At 40.2% G+C, this 21,406-nt stretch overlaps 1 protein-coding gene and 1 pseudogene across 5 annotated transcripts in view; one reads left to right on the top strand and one right to left on the bottom strand.

The window, feature by feature from the left end:
• LOC141568058 (aldehyde oxidase 4-like) overlaps positions 1-21,406 on the bottom strand; it is a 143,574-nt gene that overhangs the window by 55,510 nt on the left and 66,658 nt on the right. For 4 of the 5 annotated variants that reach the window (XR_016019621.1, XR_016019620.1, XM_088793996.1 and 1 more), the window contains exons 1-4: positions 10,450-10,540; positions 9,740-9,848; positions 5,700-5,826; positions 1,963-2,024 (exon numbers count right to left, since the gene is read on the bottom strand). Coding sequence is in view for 3 of the 5 variants with exons in the window: in XM_088793996.1 (XP_088650122.1) it covers positions 1,963-2,024; positions 5,700-5,826; positions 9,740-9,848; positions 10,450-10,487 (336 nt within the window). In the remaining 2 variants the exon portion in view is untranslated. Of the gene's footprint in view, positions 1-1,962; positions 2,025-5,699; positions 5,827-9,739; positions 9,849-10,449; positions 10,547-21,406 lie in introns of those variants that run through there. The other variant, XM_088793998.1, reaches the window with a different exon arrangement.
• On the top strand, positions 6,523-7,449 carry LOC148754890 (heterogeneous nuclear ribonucleoprotein A1-like; annotated as a pseudogene).

The following is a 21,406-nucleotide window of genomic DNA, read 5'->3' as shown; positions in this document are numbered from 1 at the left end:
TCTGTAATGAAGTCCTGGGAAGACAAACAGCCTTTAAGACTTTCTACCCACAAATATAAATACACTGAAAACTTGGATTTATTTGGATGTTATTGGAGCTATTCTGAATTATTTGGATAATTCAAATCCCAAACCATTTTACCTTAATTTTCAGAACATTCCATTCAGACCCAAAATAGTGTATTTGGCCTGAATTCACTAGTTAGTTATTACAACTCTGAAATTATTTCATTCTTGTTTGCCCTTTTCACGTGCAGACACAGCCGAAGAGTCTGTGGCTATTTGCACACCTATAGTTTGACTTCATACTTGGAGCCAAGGAGACCTGAAGGACACCTGGGTTCCAGGTCTTACTGTAACACATACTAGCTGGGTTGAGTTTGTTAAATTAGAAACATAAAACAAATTTCTTAGACTTAAATATGCAATAGACATGTATAGTATCTGACATATCGGAAGTGCTGAAGTGGTGGCTGATATTTTTATTCTAAGGTAATTTTTTACAGAGTAAGAATGGATTTGGATTTTATGACAATGCTATGCACTATACTGGAACTAACTGCAAGTGGCTGAATGTGGGGACCCAGAGTGAATGAGACAAAAATATCTATCTTTGCATAGATTGTTGTCTCCAGAAAAATGATTACATAGTACTAGGTTGAATCATATGAAGTTGCTGTTTTTCTGTGTCAAAAATAGTGGCATATTGGCCATTCATATGGTTCAACTGATATAGTATCTTACTCAGGATTTAAAATAAACTAGTGTAGTTTGTAAGAGCTTTTTGAATTCCTCGTTATTGGTCTAAAAGTAGTTTTTTTTTTCCTTCAAAAAATTAGTATTTGGAATTAACTTGTGCACCTTGAATTGTTTTTTTCAACCAAAATTATACACAATTTATTTTTTCCATAAAAAATAGTGCCGAGAAAACACCCTAACTGAAACTGTGTCAAAAGTGTGTCTCCTCTTAACATTTAGCTTTCTGAAAATTTAATATATCTCCAAACTATCCCCCCGTCCATACACTAAATCATTCTTTTCCAACTTCCTTCATCTATCTGACTCCCAGATCTCTCAACTTTGAAGGTGATTTGGATTTTTTTATTATTTCATCTTTATACCTGGAGGTCATGATTTGGGCAATCTCCTTCCTGCAAGTATTCTTTCTGGGCTCATACTCTCACATTGATCTAGGTCCTCATTCTCTTATGTATTGGATACTGCACTGGTCCATGCCCTCATCCCCACCATGTCTCTCCCGGCTTATCCTTCCTACAGGCACGTACCAAGAATTTTTCTTTTGAAATACTATTCTCGTGCTACTCCTAGCTTGAGAACAGATGATGATGACTATACATTGGTTAAGTCTAAATTCCTTAGCCCCAAATATTACCTTTTTACTCTTTAATGCTTCAGCCACATCAATGTCTTAGCTGAACCTTGGACATCTTTCTTTTTCCTACATCCATGTATTGTCTTACTTGGAATTTTCTAGTGCCTTCTCTTCACCTATCCACTTCTATCAGTTGCTTTAAGATCTGGTTCAACACTCCCCTTTTCCAATAAGTTTCCTTTGTGTCTTCTCTTCCTGCTCATTAATTCTCTTTAATCTACAATCTTTCAAAATTTTTTTTTTTAAATTAAATTTATTGGGGTGACAATTGTTAGTAAAATTACATAGATTTCAGGTGTACAATTCTGTATTACATCATCTATAAATCCCATTGTGTATGGACCATATACTTACTTCTTACATAACTCCCTAATTTAAGGCTATAATCAAAACTGATGCTAAATGTTTATTAAAAACAATATCAACAGTGGCATTTAACTTTCAGTGATTAAAAAGGTCAACATGGGGTTATTTTAGAGATAATTAAATGCAATAGATGATTATGCATAGGTTTATTAATGTATTAAAGGAGCTAAAAATTTATATATGTATTTTTCATTTTAACTTACCTCACAGAAAGTTTTTCCACTTTCTACAATTAGTCGGTATCCAGTACAGCGGCACAAATTTCCTGATTGAGAAGAGATCAGTTTTTGATGGATGATATAGAAATATATTGCACATTTGTGCTTCATGTTTTCAGTGGATGGCCGTATTAGTAATTAGATTCTTTTTTGTTTCCCAAACCAGCAAAATGGCTCTTTGGAACAGAGATACTCTTCAAAAATAGATCTTGTGATTATATTTTGTTTCTGAAATAGCACAAAGATCTCTACAATTTTTCCCAACCAACTCTTCATGCCTTAATCCCACCCCTGTCCTAACTCATATTACCTGTCGCCCCCCAAAACATCTCAGATGTAGTCCTTTGTTAAGCTTTTCTCATGTAGTCTCTTCTCCCTCAATGTCTTCTTAGACAAAGTGTATCCATTTGTCAGGGCCCCAGCCCCTCTTCTCCATGGCGTCTGCTCCAATGTCCCAGTCAGAGCCGTACCACTCACTGCCTGGATCCTTCTGCAGGCCTATCATTGACTATGCTGGAGCAGGGTCGTTTATGTACATGACTTACCTCCCTCATTGGATCTTAAGCTCCCAGGGAAGGCAAGGATTGTCTTAGATGCTATTGAACTCTCTCAGCACAGCATAGTAGGTGTTCAGTAACTACCTGGTATTATTTTAATCAGTCAGCATTTCCAAAGCATGGTGGTAAGGTGAGGAAACCACTATCTTTTTAAAAAGTATATTCAAATTTTGCAGCCAGTATAATATTTATGAAGATGTTTTACTAACATGGGAACATTCTTATGTTATACTGTTAAAATTGTGTTTATAATATAAAATTACATACTGGCGGGGCCAGAAAAATGTCTACACATTTTAAGCGTCTATGCTCAAGCAGTAGTTCGCCGTAATCAGAAGTGTCTGCCTCCTGATGGTAACCACTTTGAGCACCTCTTATAATTGCAGAGGTCAACCGTGACTCGTATTCATCCTTTGTTATTGGCATATATTGAGTATTACACTTAATGCAGTTTTTTTCCTTTCTTAAAATATGTATACATTTTTTTGGCACCCTCTGTATATAATAGTCACAAGTATTTAAAGAAAGCAAACGAAAACTAAGCATAAAAAGGCTGAAAGAAAATAGAAGTATTTGATTGTGGTTGTCTCCTGGGGGCAGACACATGAATGAGTTTTTTCCTCGTCTTTTAATTTTATTAATAGGAAAATATTATTTTTATACCCAAAATAATTTTCAAATTATTACGTTCAAATACAACTTAAATATTTCAGAAGAAATGTATATGTGTCAAGTGGGCAGCTTTAAACACCTAGAAAGAAAGTGTTGTGTGGAAACTTGATGGTAGTGAGTCATGTGGAAACTTGGTTAATAGTTATATTCCTTTTTGTCATACAATGGGAATAGTTTAGGAAGAAACTGCATGCACAAGACGGATTCAGATTCATAATCTGCCTTTCCTTTTGCTAGGAAGAAAGAATATACAGATGTATGAATTAAGAATATCTCTTTGGAGTAAAGGAAAGGAGCTGAAATATCTGGAACATAACTACGTGGCATGAAATAGCGTATTTAAGTGGCAATGGACACTTTCTGATACACTATAAGCAAACAGTAAAGCATAGAGACAGCTAATGTCAGAGTTTTCTATTTTGTTTTTGTTCTTGGCCACATAATCAGTGCTAAGCCCTACTAAAGGCCCACCAAGGGAGTGCTAATAACACCCATTGCAAAAATTGTTCTGATTCTAAGGAAAAGGATAAAACTCCAAAAAATTTACTTCCTTAGTCTTGAAGGGAAAGACAAGATGAAATGAATGGTGATTTATATCAGTTGACCATTTTAAAAGGTACATGCCATACCTAATAGCATTATTGAATTTTATTTTATATTGTTGTTTTTCTTAATATATGAACATAAAGGTTGTCAGTGTGTCGAGCATTATGATTTTAGAAAGAGCTCAAGTAAATGGATTGCGAACTAAAATATACTCCTCAAGTTATCCACTCCTAGTAGAATAAGGTTATCTACTTCATTACTTTATCCAACCTTTACAACACCATCACCTGGTGGTCATTATGTGAATTACAGGCACTGAATCGGGGATTCGAAATAATCCATCTCTGTAAGACTGTGCATATTCAAAGAGACAAACAACAAAGCAATATACAGATTTAACGCAATCCCCATCACAATCCCAATGGCATTTTAAAAAGAAATACAACAAAAAAATCATCAGATTTGTGTGGAATCACAAAAGACCTCAAATAGCCAAAGTGATCCTAAGAAAAAAGAATAATGCTGGAGGTATCACACTCCCTGACTTCAGTTGTACTACAGAGCAACAATAATCAGAGCAGTATGGCATTGGCAGAAAAATAGACACACAGACCAACGGAATAGAATTGAAAACACAGAAATAAACCCACATAAATATGGACAGATAATTTTCAATAAAGGAGCCAAAAACATACAATGGAGAAAAGACAGCCTCTTCAATAAATGGTGTTGGGAAAATTGGAAACCCACGTGCAAAAGAATGAAACTAGACTGCTATCTGTCACTGTGTACCTAAATTAACTGAAAATGGACCAAAGACCTAAACATAAGACCTGAAATAATAAACTGCATAGAAAAAAAACATAGGTACGAAACTTATGGACCTTGGGTTTAAAAATCATTTTATGAATTTGACCTCAAAGGCAAAGGAAATAAAAGCTAAAAAACAAATGAATGGGATCTATATCAAACATCCATATGAAAGCTTCTGCACAGCAAAAGAAACCATTGACAAAATAAGGAGGCAGCCAACTGAATGGGAAAAGTTATTTGCAAATATCTCCAATAAGGAGCTAATATCCAAAATATATAACAAACTCATACAACTAAACAAGAAAAAACAAACAATCCAATTTAAAAAATGGGCAGAGGACCTGAATAGACATTTCTTCAAAGAGATGGCCTAAGCAGACATACGAAAAGATGCTCAATGTCACTAATCATCAGAGAAATGCAAATTAAAGCCACAATGAGATATCATCTCACACCAGTTAGAATGGCTATCATCAACAAGGCAAATAATAACACGCTCTCTCTTAAGAACTAGTGACCAGTTACCTTGAAACTATATATGTCTGTTACATAAAATGACATTTGCTAACATGCTTTTTTGGGTAGAAAATTGTGTTTGTTCATTTAAATTTGATAGCTGCTTGTCATAGTATACTAAATTGTTCACCAGGCTTATTTGTGATAATTGCTGCCTACGATCTTCTTGATCTTATAATGAACCCAACCGGAATATAAAAATGTAAAGTATGTGAAAGTTTATCCTCTATGTAAAATTAATTTTAGTAAGCAGAGTTAATAAATAATTCTAACAGATTAATTAAAAAAAACACCAGGGTCTCGTTTTTCCATACTACCCACATTTCCACAGTTGGAAAAGATTATAGTGAAAGTATTAGAAACAGCCCATTTGAATGCCTTTACAGAGTGACAATGGGCCCCATTAAGGAAGAAAGGTTTGTAATGAAACCAGTATTGCCCCAATTTTTGTCATCACTGCTGACAAAATGAAGGCATCACATCCTGGAAAACTTTTGGCTAAAGACAGGTACTAAGGAGGAAACTCAAAGCTGTGCCATGACATCTGTCCATGGGTTGGGACCTTCTTCCCTAGTTGCTTGGGTAGTTTCCTGCCTGCAATGGGGGAAGACGGCTCACCTCCAAGAGCTTTGGTTATCTGGTCAGGGGTCGGCTCTGGGTGGTTCCTCAGCAGTGTGTAGATAGACATCACCATCCCTGGGCTGCAGAAGCCACACTGAGTGCCATGACACTTGGCAAGTCTTTCCTGGGAGAAAATGGTACATTATTTATGCTTTAAGCCTCTTGTTTCCCTACCTTCGACACTGGATAGGAGAGAAGCTTATATATCTGGCTTTCCACAAATAACTTCAGGGAAAAAATGTCACTCTGGAAGAAACATGTTTCTATTTTTTCGAAATCATATGCTTGTTTTTCCCCCTCAAGAAAAGCCTAGTGACAGATATTAATTAAGTCACTTTGCTTTCTAGATTCTGTTTCCTTTATCTGTGAAATAGGCAGTGTAGTTTAGGGAACAGATAAAATACTATGCAATCGCGCTCATGTGACTTTCAGTGCTTACTGTACCTCATTAATTGTGCGACCTTAGGTGATTTACTTGACTTTTGTTCATCTTTAAAATTAGGATAATAATGGTATCTACTTTACAGGATGGTTGTGAGAATAAATGAATGAACATATGCAAATCATTTAACAATTTCTGACAAGTCATTTTCATCCTCTGCTCCAGCTATATTATAGAATTTTTGATGAATTAATGACAAAATCTGTACAAATGCTTTGAAAATCGTGAAGTGTTATTTAGTATTGCTGCATTCACATATTTAATTTACGCACATTCAACTTTACGCATTTAAGTACAACAACAAGCCTTTCTGTTAGTGGACGCCACTAAGTGGCTTAAAGTCTCCCCTCCTGCGATCTGTTGTTTTACCTAAGTCAGTCTCCCAAAGAGCCTGAACAGCTGTGGAAGCTCTTCATGGGAGGTCTGAGCTTTGAAACGACTGATGAGAGTCTGAGGAGCCATTTTGAGCAATGGAGAATGCCCACAGAGCGTGTGGTGATGAGAGACCCAAACACTGAGTGCTCCAGAGACTTTTGGTTCGTTACCTGTTGCCACCATGGAGGAGGTGGGTGCAGCCACGAAAGCAAGGCCACACAAGGTGGATGAAGAATTGTGGAACCAAAGAGGGCTGTCTCAAGAGAGGATTCTCAAACACCTGCTGCTCACTTAACTGGGAAAAAGATTTTTGTGGGTGGTATTAAAGAAGACACTGAAGACTATCCCCTAAGAGATGATTTTGAAGCGTGTGGGAAAACTGAAGTGATTGAAATCATGACTGACTGAGGTGGTGGCAAGCAGAGAGGCTTTGCTTTTCTGACCTTTGATGACCATGACTCTGTAGACAAGACTGTCATTCAGAAATACCACGCTGTGAAGGGCCACAACTGTGAAGTAAGGAAAGCCCTGTCTAAGCAAGAGATGGCCAGTGCTTCATCCAGCCAAAGGGGTCGGTTCTGGAAACTTCAAGGAGGCGGTTTTGGTGGGAATGACAACTTTGGTCCTGGAGGAAAGCTCTGTGGTTGAGGTGGCTTTGGTGGCAATCGTGGTGGTGGAGGATATGGTAGCAGTGGGAATGGCTGTAATGGACTTGATAACGATAGAGGCAATTTGGAGGGCTGAAGGTAAAATGATTTTGGCAATTAAAACAACAATCAATCTTCAAATTGTGGACCCATGAAAGGAGCAAACTTTGAAGGCAGAAGCTCTGGCCCCTATGGTGGTGGAGGCCAATCCTTTGCCAAGCCATGAAACCAAGGTGGCTGTGGCAGTTCCAGCAGCAGCAGTAGCTATGGCAATGGCAGATGATTTTACTTGCTGTCAGGAAACAAAGCTTAGCAGGAGAGGAGAGCCAGAGAAGTGACAGGGAAGCTCCAGGTTACAACAGACTTGTGAACTCAGCTGAGCACAGTGGTGGCAAGGCCCACCTGCTATAAAAAAGACATGTTTTAGACAATACTCATGTATGGGCAAAGAACTCGAGGACTGTATTTGTGACTAATTGTATAACAGGTTATTTTAGTTTCTGTTCTGTTCTGTGGGAAGTGTAAAGCCTTCCCAACAAAGGGTTTTAATGTAGAATTTTTTTTGTACCCATGTTGTTGATTACTAAATGTACTAGTCTGATCATGACGCTTAATAAATGTGTCTTTTTTAAAAAGTGCTGTGTAAAGTTAGTCTACTCTGAAGCCTTCTTGGTAACTTAACCCTAACAGTGTGAAGTTAGAATTCCTTCAGGGTGAAGGCAGATACCATTTGAAATTTATTTTCAACCTGCTTGGGTGTAGAAGCCATTGTCTTCAGAAACCTTGGTGTAGTTAAATTGACAGTTACTGTGCTGTGACCTGCAGCTCACTGTTAAAAGGGTCAGTCACCCAAGCAAAGTCATGGAGTTTATTTCGTTATTAATGATTATTGGCACATTTTATGTAATATAACTAAATTGAAATATGGTACCGGATAAAATTATAGATGATAATGAAGCTTGTATATTATCCATTACCATGTGTAATCAATAAATGATTTAAAAATACAACAACCATAAAAAGAGAAGGAGAATTGACGATGTACTTTGTCCACTCTATTCAAGACCCTGTGCCATGAAGATCTAGAAGGGAGACATGACCCTGTGGGTTCCTCTGTGTGTATTTGTCCCATGTGTCCTTAGATGTGTGCTCAACTGGTTGGCTCAACATTTTTCAAACAGCTTGACTCCTAAGATGAAAGCCAAATACTTCCTTCATCTGTGGCCTAACTGAAAGGACAGACATTCAATAATACTGTAATAACTGTGTATGGTGTCAGATGGGTACTACACTTACCGGGGGGTTCTCTTCATAAGTTATATAAATGTCTAACCACTATGCTGTAAACCTGAAGCTAATATAATACTGGAAGTCAGCTGTAATTGAAAATTTAAAAAATTAAAAAAGAATTAATTATGTTAATTCAACAATGACATATGTAACCATAAAAAATAATGTAGATTAAAAAAAAAAGAAAGGACAGACACTCTTCTAATGTTACAGGGAAATATGGTTGTGTTGGATTTATCTAGCAGATGGCAAGTTGTTTGAGATGTGGTATTTAAACCTCGCTATAAATGTGCTGGTAAATATTTAACAACTGGATATCTGAGGGGAAAAGCCCTGATTTATAATTTCTAACATTTTTATTTGTACAACTATTTCCACTATTGCTGATGCAAGCTTCCAACATGAGGTCACAATGTGGATTAGGGAGGACATGCACAGGGGAATACCATTCTATGGCATTTCCACCACGTGGACACAATAGACAAATAATCTCAAAAGCATAGATAGTAAAATGTATTAAAATAATTAGGAGATGATAAATGTTGATATTTATTACCTTTTTTGAATATTACTTATTAATTTTAAGTTTGTATAGTTTAATTGTTAATACTGGCTGTGTTTAAAGACTGGCTCACAAAATTCCTGAAAATTTAGCAATTAGCACACTGTCAGAGAAAGCTCTTAGCCTCCACTTTCTAAACACAATCTTCTATGAAAAGGAATTTCAAGGGAAACGATGGCTCTTCATAGTTTTCTTTCTACGCATTGCTTTTAAAACTTAACCTCTGCAGAAGTTCCTATTCTAGTATATAAAAATAACATTCCCACTTCTCTAAAAAGTCCTCTAAACTTGAGTAAATGCTGTCATGTTAGCTGTGTTTTATTGTAGCGTGGTGTTCAGTTACTAGCGAGACATCTGGGGAGCATCTGGAGAGTGTGTGCACCCATAATTACCTCCTAGTAAGAGTTCAGGAATATTGAAACAGGGAGCCACTATATTCTATAAACTTTCGGTTTCCCATCTAATTTTCTTTTCTTGTCACACTGGGGTGTCCGTGTTTTAGTTTCGGGCAAGGATAGGGTTGAGAAGTTAAGATATATTAAAATCAGTGAAGGAATCTTGGTTTATATACCAATGTCTGAGAAGATCCCTAGGTATGAAGCACTGAATCTCATAAAATGAGAATTTATAATCACAAAGGATTTCACGGTGGGTCGCCTATTCGGGGTACCTTAGACTATGTGGGATACCATGTGGGATGCCAATCACAGCACACTCTTACCTGCACCGGGTGAATCCTGGTCTTGATGCTTCCTACACCTTCTACCGTGGTGACAGCAGCTCCATACAGAGAGCAGATGGGCACCAGGCACGCAGTAACTGGATAATGGCTATGATGGATTAAAGAGAACACACCGGAATCATAGGGAGTGGGTAACATAATTCAGGGAGTAATTTCAGTCCAGGAGAGTCATGAGACTGTATTTCTTTGAGAATACAGAGAACACAGATATAAAACTATAAAGTTCTGGAAGAGTCCAAGAAAGGGCTTACATATGGCTGGTGTAGGATGGTAGAGAGAAATGGAAAAAAAAAATAATAAAGAGTTTTGTGTAGGATCACCAAGAGACCCTCATTCTCCTTTTTTCCCTCCTCATTGTAGGGAAAGGAAGCTTTATACTCATAAGATGATATATTGACTTATATTAAGCACCATGATGTAGTTAAGCCTAGTAATTCTCAACCATGTGAAGCTTTTAAAAGTACAGGTACTCTGTTTGCACATTAGCCCAGTTAAATATATTCTGATGGTTAGAAAGTCAGTGGGAAAGCTCTGGAGCTTGGGAAGCTGCAGAGAGAGTTGGCGTGGACGCAACAAGAGAGTGACAGACACCGGGAGAGAGGGGAGGAGCACATGGGGACAGAGAAGTGGGAGGCTTCGCATCCTTCCCAGATGTGCCCGAGCAGGGCCCTGGCCAATGCAAAGGATACTGGATCTTCTTGTTCTTGGTGTTGTATCTTGACACCATGACGGTGCAGGAGCCACAGCCTCCTTCCCCACAGCTGTACTTAGTGCCTGTGAGGTGGACTGGAAGGAAGAGAGTCAAGGAAAACGGGCTCGGGCCCCTCTGCTTCTCACACTTTTCTGCCTCGGATGCTGATAACAAGTAACACGTTCTCTAGGGTTGAAGGTACCAAGGTTTCTTGCTCAGAGAATTCCACTTTTTGCATGTAAATGCCAAGGTGAGAAGAAATCCTTACAGACCCACACTGCCTGATCTGAAACCCTCAGAGCCAGAGGCATTTCTAAATGTAAAAATTTCCATATTTTTGTTCCCAAGCAGGGCTAGAGAAACACCTTGTAACACAACACATTACTATTTCTGCAGTGCACCATCTGCATATTCACACTACGTGGGATACTTTAAGACTACAGAGAATGTCCTACTACTTAGATCAGGATTTATATCCAAATGAGTGGAAAAAGCCTGTTGAATTCGGAGATGTGGAAATGGATTCTGGATCCGTGTTACCTTATAGTTGTGGAGGTGGAGCATGTACAAACTTAGAAAAATCCCTGTAATGCAGGGTCTCAGCTCCCGCTTCCTGCACAAGCACGCAGGACATGGTGAGGTCAAAAAGGAACACCATCAGAGCCATAGATAGGGAAGTCATACCACTATATTCTCTATGGCGGCTGGTCGAGACACAAAAGACAAACATCTGCCAGTACCCCAATGAGGGGTCTTCCTGCACCCCAGTCTCGCTGGCGGCTGGGCGAGACACAGGAAGTAGGATCCACATGATCCGCAATCTGCCATGTGTGCTTGCTTACCCCACTTGCTAGCCGCAATCCACTGTCCGCTTCTCTGCCAACCAACCAACCCCCTAGCATAGCCCCGGCAGTTATATCAGCGGCTAATTGGCTAACTGGTTACAGGTGATGGCCAACTAGTTACTGCTGATGGCCATCTACTACCCGAGCCAGCACCTTTCCACATGAGGCCTAGAGCCTGGAAACTGCTGTCTGGGACTCTGTCCCCACAATCCTCTTGGGAGATTTACCTTTCCCTGGTTCAGCAAGGTAATGCTTTTACCTTCTTATGGAATTAGAGGATATTGATTTAATAACCATGGTTCCTGAGCCAGTAATGTCAACAACCGTTGCATAATTTCCCCCTGTAAGACGCTTGCATATTTTCACAAAGGGAGAACAAATAATATATAGAAATCCTCTCCTGCTTTATGTTCTATAAGAATATGGAATTTGGGGGTGACGTCATAGGAATGGCGGCAGCGGGGCGCACTTTTTGAGTTCTCCGTCCGATCTTATCAGAAACGGGAAGCGTATAACCCATCAAAGGACTCTCTGCTCATCATGCAGAACAGCGAAGAGACTCGCGCAGGGATTTCTTGCAGGTGGGGAAAAATTGGGCGAGCAGGGGAAGAAGGAAGGGAGCGGAGCGGAGACACGTCGCACCTGCGGCCGCGGTGGGGACGCGGGTTGGAATCGCGGTCCACACCTGTGGCGGTAGAAATTCGGCCCCCACCCTTGGGTTGTGGAAATCTGCTCTGCACCTGTGCCTGTGAAATTCCAGCCCACACCCACGGCTACAGATACGCAGGATATCCCAGGACGGAGGAGAGCCCGGAAGCCAGGAGGTGGGCGTTTTGCCCTGCGTCCCACAGCGGACCTCTCCGCTGCAGAGGCAGCAAATCCAGCATTTGAGGCAATAACTCCAGCTATCTCCATTAAGTTTTAGGCTGGACAAAGGACAAACTCCATACCTGGGCCCCTCCCCCCGCTCTTCCGACCCTACCCCCGCCTTTCTAGAGACTTGATCTAGCCCCTGCACTAAGGAGCAGCGGCAGATTACAGAGGCGCCTTGGAGCCCGGGCTCCGGGAAGACAGGCAGGCGGCTCTGGCCCAGGGAGGAGGCTAGGAGCTGGGAATCTTCCGCCCCCAGCCACCACCTTTTCTGGCCTGCGGGAAGAGTGTTAAGACAGCGGGGCTGGGAAAGAGAAGACCCCTCCTTCCATCCCCAGCCCCCACCCTTTCTAGCCAGCCTAGAGCGGGGCAACCACATCCCCAGCTGCAGAGACGGAGGGGTTCCCAGGACAAAAGAGAGAACACAAAAGCCAGGTGGCGGACTCTACTTTGTGTCCCACAGCAGACCTCTCCCCCCCGCAGAGGCAGGATATCTAGCATTTGAGGCAATTAACTCCATACCTGGGCCCCTCCCCCCACTCTTCCAATCCTACTCCCACCCTTCCAGAGACTTGAACTGGCTCCTATTCTGAAGAGCAGTGTCAGATTACAGAGGAGCCTTGGGGTTTGGGCTACGGGAAGACTGGCCGCTGGCTCTGGCCCAGGGAAGAGGCTGAGAAGAGTGTGGTTTGCCCTGGCCTAGGAGACAGGAGACTCATCCATCCCCAGATACCACCGTTTCTGGCCTGTGGGTGGGGTGTGACACAGCTGGGCTGGGAAAGAGAAGACCCCTCTTTCCATCCCCAGCCCCCACCCTTTCTGGCCTGCCTAGGGCGGGGCAATTACATCGGCGGAGGCACTCCCAGGGATCAGCAGTAAGTGGCAGATGCAGCACTCAGCTTTTAGCAGCTGAGGAATCCCCTGCCCGCCACACACACACACAGGGAAGAGGTGCCCTAAGACTCAGGAGAGGTGGACACAGGGCTGGTGGTGCTATTCTCGGTGTGCAAGGGCAGAAACTGCACTGGCTTTGTAAAACCTACTGTCCAGACCCCTCAGCCCCACGCATCTAAAGCTGCAGCCTCAGCGTCACTCTGGGCACCAGGTGACCGACCCTACCTGCACAATACGCAGGGGACTCTGTGCTACAGCAGAGAACAACCTGGAGATTACTTGGTGGGCTTAAGCCACAACTGACGCTGTCTGTTTTTTTGTTGTTGTTGTTCTGTTTTGATTTGTCTTTATATTTTTGACATCTTTGCCTGTGTCGAGTGGAGACTCTGTGCTACAGCAGAGAACAACCTGGAGATTACTTGGTGGGCTTAAGCCACAACTGGCGCTGTTTTTTTTGTTCTGTTTTGATATGTCTTTATATTTTTGACATCTTTGCCTGTGTCGAGTGAGGACTCTGTGCTACAGCAGAGAACAACCTGGAGATTACTTGGTGGGCTTAAGCCACAACTGGCGCTGTTTTTTTTTTTTTTTTTTTTTTTTTGTTCTGTTTTGATTTGTCTTTATATTTTTGACATCTTTGCCTGTGTCGAGTGAGGACTCTGTGCTACAGCAGAGAACAACCTGGAGATTACTTGGTGGGCTTAAGCTACAACTGGCGCTGTGTTTTTTTTGTTCTGTTTTGATTTGTCTTTATATTTTTGACATCTTTGCCTGTGTCGAGTGGGGGTTGTCGATTGTTCTTTTACATGTGAATGTATTTGACTTTTTCCTTGTTGTTATTGTTGTGCTTGGTGATTTGCTTTGTTCTGTAATTGCCCTACCAGTGCCCAGCTTAAGAGGCACAAGATTCAACATACCCAGCGGCCAACTCCAGACCAAGCCAGAGTACTACCGGGTTTGACCTACAAGTGACACACCCAGAGGGGATTCTTTACAGGCACATAGAGGCCAAAGGGCAAACCACATCTAAGCGGTCAACCCTCACGCAGCAGAATACCCTGCGTGGGCAAAGCCAAATCTCAAAACTAGTCAGCCTAGGAGTTAACTCCACCTACTCACAAGCGAAAAGCAATTAAGGATCTTCTTTAACAGGACAATATACACAACACAAGAGTCACTTTTAGAGCACACGCAGGGGAGAAGAACGAAGTAGTGCAAGTCAAATATAAAGGACATTTATTATATACTAATCCAGCAAGAACTAAGAACTCCAGGGCATCTACCTAATACATCAAAGCAAACACAGAGAGTCAGCCAGAATGAGGAAACAAAGAAACATATCCCAAATAAAAGAACAGAAGAAACCTTCAGAAATGGAACTAAATGAAGCAGAGGTAACCAAACTGTCAGAGACAGAGTTCAGAATACTGATGATAAGAATGTTTAAGGAACTTAGAGAGGACATCAAGAAGGATGTAGAAATCATAACGAACAACCAGTTAGAACTAAAGAACACAGTTACCGAAATAAAGAACTCACTTGAAGGAATTAACAGCAGGTTAGATGAAGCAGAGGATCGAATCAGCGACTTAGAAGACAAGTTAGCAGAGATCACCCAAACAGAACAACAGAAAGAAAAAAGAATAAAAAACAATGAAGATGGTTTAAGAGACATATGGGATAACATCAAGCGCAACAACATGCGCATCATAGGAATACCAGAAGGTGAAGAGAAGAAACAAGGGATTGAGAACATATTTGAAGTAATAATGTCTGAAAATTTCCCTAACCTGATGAAGGAAACCAACATACAAGTCCAGGAAGTGCAGAGAGTTCCAACCAGGATAAACCCAAACAGGTCCACTCCAAGACACATTATAGTTAAAATGGCAAAGATTAAAGACAAAGAGAGAATCCTAAAAGCAGCAAGAGAAAGACAGAGGGTTACATACAAGGGAACTCCCATAAGACTATCAAATGACTTTTCTGCAGAAACGTTGAAGGCCAGGAGGGAGTGGCAGGAGATACTCAAAGTGATGGAAAACAAAGGCCTACAACCTAGGTTGCTTTATCCAGCAAGGCTATCATTTAAAATTGACGGGGAGATAAAGAGCTTCCCAGAAAAGAATAAGCTAAAGGAATTCATTACCACCAGGCCAGTATTGCAAGAAATACTAAAAGGACGTCTGTAAATAGAAGAAAGATGAAAACAATCTAACTACAAATTTAAAAATGGCAATAACTATGTACCTATCAATAATCACTTTAAATGTAAATGGTTTAAATGCTCCAATCAAGAGACATAGGGTGGCTGAATGGATAAGAAAGCAAGACCCTTGTATATGCTGTATACAAGAGACTCACCTCAGATCAAAAGACACACACAGGCTAAAAGTGAAGGGTTGGAGTAAGATATTCCATGCAAATGGAAATGAGAAAAAAGCTGGAGTTGCAATACTTATCTCTGACAAAATAGACTTTAAAATGAAGAAAATATTAAAAGACAAAGATGGACAATATATAATAATAAAGGGATCAATTCGACAAGAGGATATAACCCTAGTAAACATCTATGCACCCAACATAGGAGCACCTAAATATATAAAACAAATATTGACTGACATAAAGACGGAGATAAACAGTAACACTATCATAGTAGGGGACTTCAACACACCTCTGACAACAAGGGACAGGTCTTCCAGACAGAAAATCAATATGGAAACAACAGCCTTAAATGACACATTGGACCACTTGGATTTAACCGATATTTTCAGACCATTCCACCCCAATGCTGCAGAATACACGTTCTTCTCAAGCGCACATGGAACATTCTCCAAGATAGACCATAAGTTAGGCCACAAAGCAAGTCTGGATAAAGTTAAGAAAATTGGAATCATACCAATTGTCTTCTCTGACCACAGTGCTATGAAATTAGAAATGAACTACAGGAAAAAGACTGGAAGACACACAAATTCATGGAGGCTGAATAATATGTTACTAAATAATGAATGGGTCAAACAGGAGATCAAGGAAGAAATCAAAAGATATCTCGAGACAAACAAAAATGAAAATACAACGACCCAAAATCTATGGGATGCCGCGAAAGCAGTCCTAAGAGGGAAGTTCATAGCACTGCAGGCCTACCTAAAGAAACAAGAAACATCACTAATCAACAGTTTATCTTCACACTTAAGGGATCTGGAAAAAAAAACAACAAAATAAGCCCAAAGGGAGTACAAGGAAGGAGATAATAAAGATCAGAGAGGAAATAAATGAAATAGAAACCAGAAAAACAATACAAAAGATCAATGAATCCAAGAGTTGGTTCTTAGAGAAGATAAACAAAATTGACAAACCTTTAGCCAGACTCATTAAAAAAAAAGAGAGAGAGGACCCAAATTAATAAAATCAGTAATGAAAGAGGAGAAGTGACAACAGACACCGCTGAGATACAAAAAATCCTAAGAAATTACTATGAGCAACTGTATGCCAACAAATTTGACAACCTGGAAGAAATGGACAATTTCCTAGATGCATACAACCTTCCAGGGCTAACTCAAGAGGAGACAGAAAACCTGAATAGACTGATTACCACCAAGGAAATTGAATCAGTAATAAACAATCTCCCAACAAACAAAAGCCCTGGACCAGATGGCTTTACAGGCGAATTTTACAGAACGTTCAAAAAAGAATTGTCACCTATTCTCCTCAAACTCTTCCAAAAAATCCAGAGGGAGGGAAGACTCCCAAACACTTTTTACGAAGCCACTATAACCCTGATCCCAAAATCAGACAAAGACACCACAAAAAAAGAAAACTACAGGCCGATATCGCTAATGAACATAGATGCAAAAATCCTCAACAAAATACTAGCAAACAGAATTCAGCAATATATTAAAAAGATTATACACCATGATCAAGTGGGATTCATCCCTGGTATGCAGGGGTGGTTCAACATCCGCAAATCAATTAATGTGATACACCACATTAACAAAATGAAAAATAAAAATCATATGATCATATAAATTGACGCAGAAAAAGCATTTGATAAAATTCAGCAGCCATTCATGATAAAAACCCTTAAGAAAGTGGGAATAGAGGGATCATATCTCAACATAATAAAGGCCATATATGATAGACCCACAGCTAACATCATACTCAATGGGGAAAAACTAAAACCATTCCCCTTAAAATCAGGAACAAGGCAAGGCTGCCCACTTTCTCCACTTCTATTCAACATAGTGCTGGAAGTTCTAGCCACAGCAATCAGACAAGAAAAAGAAATAAAAGGCATCCAAATCGGTAAGGAGGAAGTAAAACTGTCATTATATGTAGATGATATGATACTATATTTAGAGAACCCTAAAGACTCCACCAAGAAACTATTAGAGCTGATAGATGAATTTAGTAAAGTAGCAGGATGCAAAATTAATATTCAGAAATCAGTTGCATTTGTATATACCAATAATAAAACATCAGAAGGAGAAATTAAAAAAGCAATTCCATTTACAATTGCTCCAAAGACTATAAAATACCTGGGAATAAATTTAACCAAAGAAGTAAAAGATCTGTACTCAGAAAATTATAAGACACTGAAGAAAGAAATGAAAGAAGATACAAATAGATGGAAACACATACCATGTTCATGGATAGGAAGAATTAATATAGTTAAAATATCCATACTGCCTAAGGCAATATATATATTCAACGCAATTCCTATCAAACTACCAACGACATTTTTCACAGAAATAGAACATATAATCCTAAAATTTATATGGGATAACAAAAGACCCCGGATATCTTCAACAATCTTGAGAAATAAGAACAAAGTGGGAGGTATAACAATACCTGACTTCAAATTATACTACAAGGCTACAGTAATCAAAACAGCATGGTACTGGCATAAAAACAGACCCATAGATCAATGGAACAGAATAGAGAGTCCAGAAATAAATCCATGCCTATATGGCCATTTAATCTATGACAATGGAAGCAAGAATGTACGGTGGGGTAAAGACAGTCTATTCAATAAATGGTGCTGGGAAACTTGGACAGACACATGCAAAAAGATGAAGCTGGATCACCTCCTTACACCACATACAAAAATAAATTCAAAATGGCTTAAAGATTTAAATGTAAGATCTGAAACCATAAAATTCCTAGAAGAAAATATAGGAAGAAACTTCACAGACATTACCCGGAGTAAGATTTTTACTGATATATCCCCTCGCGCGAGGGAAGTAAGAGAAAAAATAAACATGTGGGATTACATCACACTAAAAAGCTTTTTCACAGCAAAGGAAACCATCAATAAAACAAAAAGGGATCCTACTGATTGGGAAAAGATATTTGCCAATGATATATCTGATAAGGGGTTAATATCACAAATTTATAAAAAACTCACTCAACTCAACTCCAAAAAAACAAACAACCCAATTAAAAAATGGGCAGAGGACATGAAGAGACATTTTTCTAAAAAGGACACACAGATGGCAAACAGACATATGAAGAAATGTTCAACCTCACTAACCATTAGAGAAATGCAAATAAAAACCACAATGAGATACCACCTCACCCCAGTCAGGATGGCTATCATCAATAAATCAACAAACAACAAGTGCTGGCGTGGATGCGGAGAAAAGGGAACGCTGGTGCACTGTTGGTGGGAATGCAGATTGGTGCAGCCACTATGGAAAACAGTTTGGAGATATCTCAAAAATCTGAAAATGGAACTACCTTATGATCCAGCAATCCCACTCCTAGGTATCTATCCGGAGAAATCCAAAACTCCAATTCAAAAATCTTTATGCACTCCTATGTTTATTGCAGCACTATACACAATAGCCAAGACATGGAAACAACCGAAATGCCCATCAGTAGACGACTGGATTAAGAAACTGTGGTACATTTATACAATGGAGTATTATGCAGCCATAAAGAAGAAAGAAATCTTACCATTTGCAACAACATGGATGGACCTAGAGAACATTATGTTAAGTGAAATAAGTCAGAAAGAGAAAGACAAATACCATATGATCTCACTTATATGCGGAATCTAAAGAAAATAATAAGTGAATGAACTAATCAGAGACAGTTTTGGAAACATGGAGGAAAAACAGAGGGTTGCTAGAGGGGCCGGGGGTTGGGGACAAGGGGAAGGTGAGAGGTTTTGGGAACGTACGGGGGGATGGTGGATGGGGGGAGGGCGGTTCACACAGTGTGAGGGATGTAAATGATAAACGTCTAAGTTTTGCTCTGTCTTGTGCACCTGAAACTAATTAAAAATAAATAAATAAATAAAATAAGAAAAAAAAAATTTTTCCTGAAGCACTGCATTAGTTGTATTCTACAAATTTTGAAATGCTGAACAGTAGTAGTCACACATTATTTGTGATTTTGCTTTTCATGCTTTCAGTTACCTGTAGTCAACCCAGTCCGAAAATATTAAATGGAAAATTCCAGAAATAAACAATTCATAAGTTTAAAAAAAAAAAAAAAAGAATATGGAATTTGCTCGAGGCCTTTTCTGAGTGAGGTTTAAAAAGGATTTCATGCGTGGTAATAATTGGCTTTGGTGGAGGTTAAAACCAACTTCACCATAGAAATTGCTGCCACGGAGATGTAATACTGGGTCAGGACTCCCCTGGAGTAAAGAGCTGAGAGAGTCTCTGCAGAGGTCCAGAGGGGTTCACACCCCCTTCTCTGTTCTTTAGTCCCCTGTCTGAGATAGCTATCCCTGCTTATGCAGGTCAAGTTTCCCACTTGTAAGGCAGAGGGCCTAAAGTCATGTGGGTAATACCTTAATTAGAGTGCCCCATTGAACAGGGCAGAAAAAGCAAAGAAATTGGCATGCAGGGTCTCTGGTGCTGCTCCCCACATTAGAATGCAGGATATAGTGAGGCCAAAAAGGAACACCAACGGAGCCATAGATAGGGGAGTCATACCACTATATTGGCTGGGCGAGACACAGGAAGTAAACATACGCCTGAGCCCCAACAAGGGGTCTTACTGTACCCTAGTCTCACTGGCGGGCAGGAGAGACACAGGAAGAAGGATACACATAACCCGCAATCCACTGTCCACTTCTCTGTCAACCAACCAACCAACCAACCAACCAATGTAACCACGGCAGTTATATCAGTGGCTAATGGCTAACCGGTAACTGCTGATGGCCAACTAGTCACAGCTGATGGCCATGTACTACCAGAGCCAGAACCTTTCCATGTGAGGTCAAGAGCCTGGAAACTGCTCTCTGGGATTCTGTCCCCACAGAAACCCGTCCTCCTGCTTTTGGTGTCCTAAAATTTCCAAGTAAAGGAATCCAGAGCTTTCTGGTTCAAAGATGAATAGAGGCCACTTTTCACTTTTCACTTTGTCAGACAGCTTTGTGATGCACATTTTAATGAGGCTGTGGGGACAGAGCCAGAAGAGCACTTTCCAGGCTCTCGGCCTCACGTGGAAAGGTGCTGGCTTGGGCAGTGGATGGCCATCAGTTAGCCATTGGCCACTGATATAACTGCTGTAACTAAGCTAGCAAGTGGATTGCAGTTAGCAAGTGGGGTTTGTTGGTTGGTTGGCAGAGAAGCAGGCAGTGGATTACGCATTGATTGACTCCTGCTTCCTGTGTCTGCAACCCAGACACCAGTGAGAATATAGTGGCATGATTCCCCTATCTATGGCTCCGTTGGTGTTCCTTTTTGGCCTCACAATATCCTGCGTTCTTATACGGGGAGTGAGACCAGAGACCCTGCATGACAGTGGCCTTGGGTGAAAAATTCAACTAACTGTTTTGCCCTCTGATCACCAAACAACTAGTTTGATGTCTACCTCCTCCACTCCCACCAAAACTGCCTGACTCAGTTACTTCCATATTTGTTGGCTCATCCTAAAGATCATCATTACATAGGCTTGCCAGATAAAATCTAGGACGCCAGATAAAATAAATTCAGATTTAATTCAGTTAAATCTGAATTTCAGATAATGAATACTATTTTAAGATAAGTATTTCTCATGCATTCAAATTTAGCTGAATGTACTGTATTTTTATATGTTAAAGCTGGCAACCCTACTTAAGTCAAATGCAAATGGTAATATATTAATATCAAAGTTTACTATTTGGTCTTTAAAGAGAAGAGCTTTCTCAGTTTCCCCAAGATACACAGCCTTAAAGCATATCCAGAAGCGAACCTGAGACTAAGTGCTGGCAGCCAATGTATGCAGTTGACCCTAGAATTTCCAATGGGATCTGGTCATTCAAAAGTGAGTTATCGTGTCCCACCATGCCAGGCAGGGAATGTGACATTGGGGTCAAACTTGATCTTTTGCCTCAAGGATCTCACTCCTCCT

Source organism: Rhinolophus sinicus, chromosome 17 (assembly GCF_057876585.1).
Source record: "Rhinolophus sinicus isolate RSI-liver-muscle chromosome 17, RSI-T2T, whole genome shotgun sequence".
In the NCBI taxonomy this organism is placed as follows: Eukaryota; Metazoa; Chordata; class Mammalia; order Chiroptera; family Rhinolophidae; genus Rhinolophus; species Rhinolophus sinicus.
Note: the sequence above shows the minus strand (reverse complement) of the source record. Positions and strands in the feature narration are given on the sequence as shown.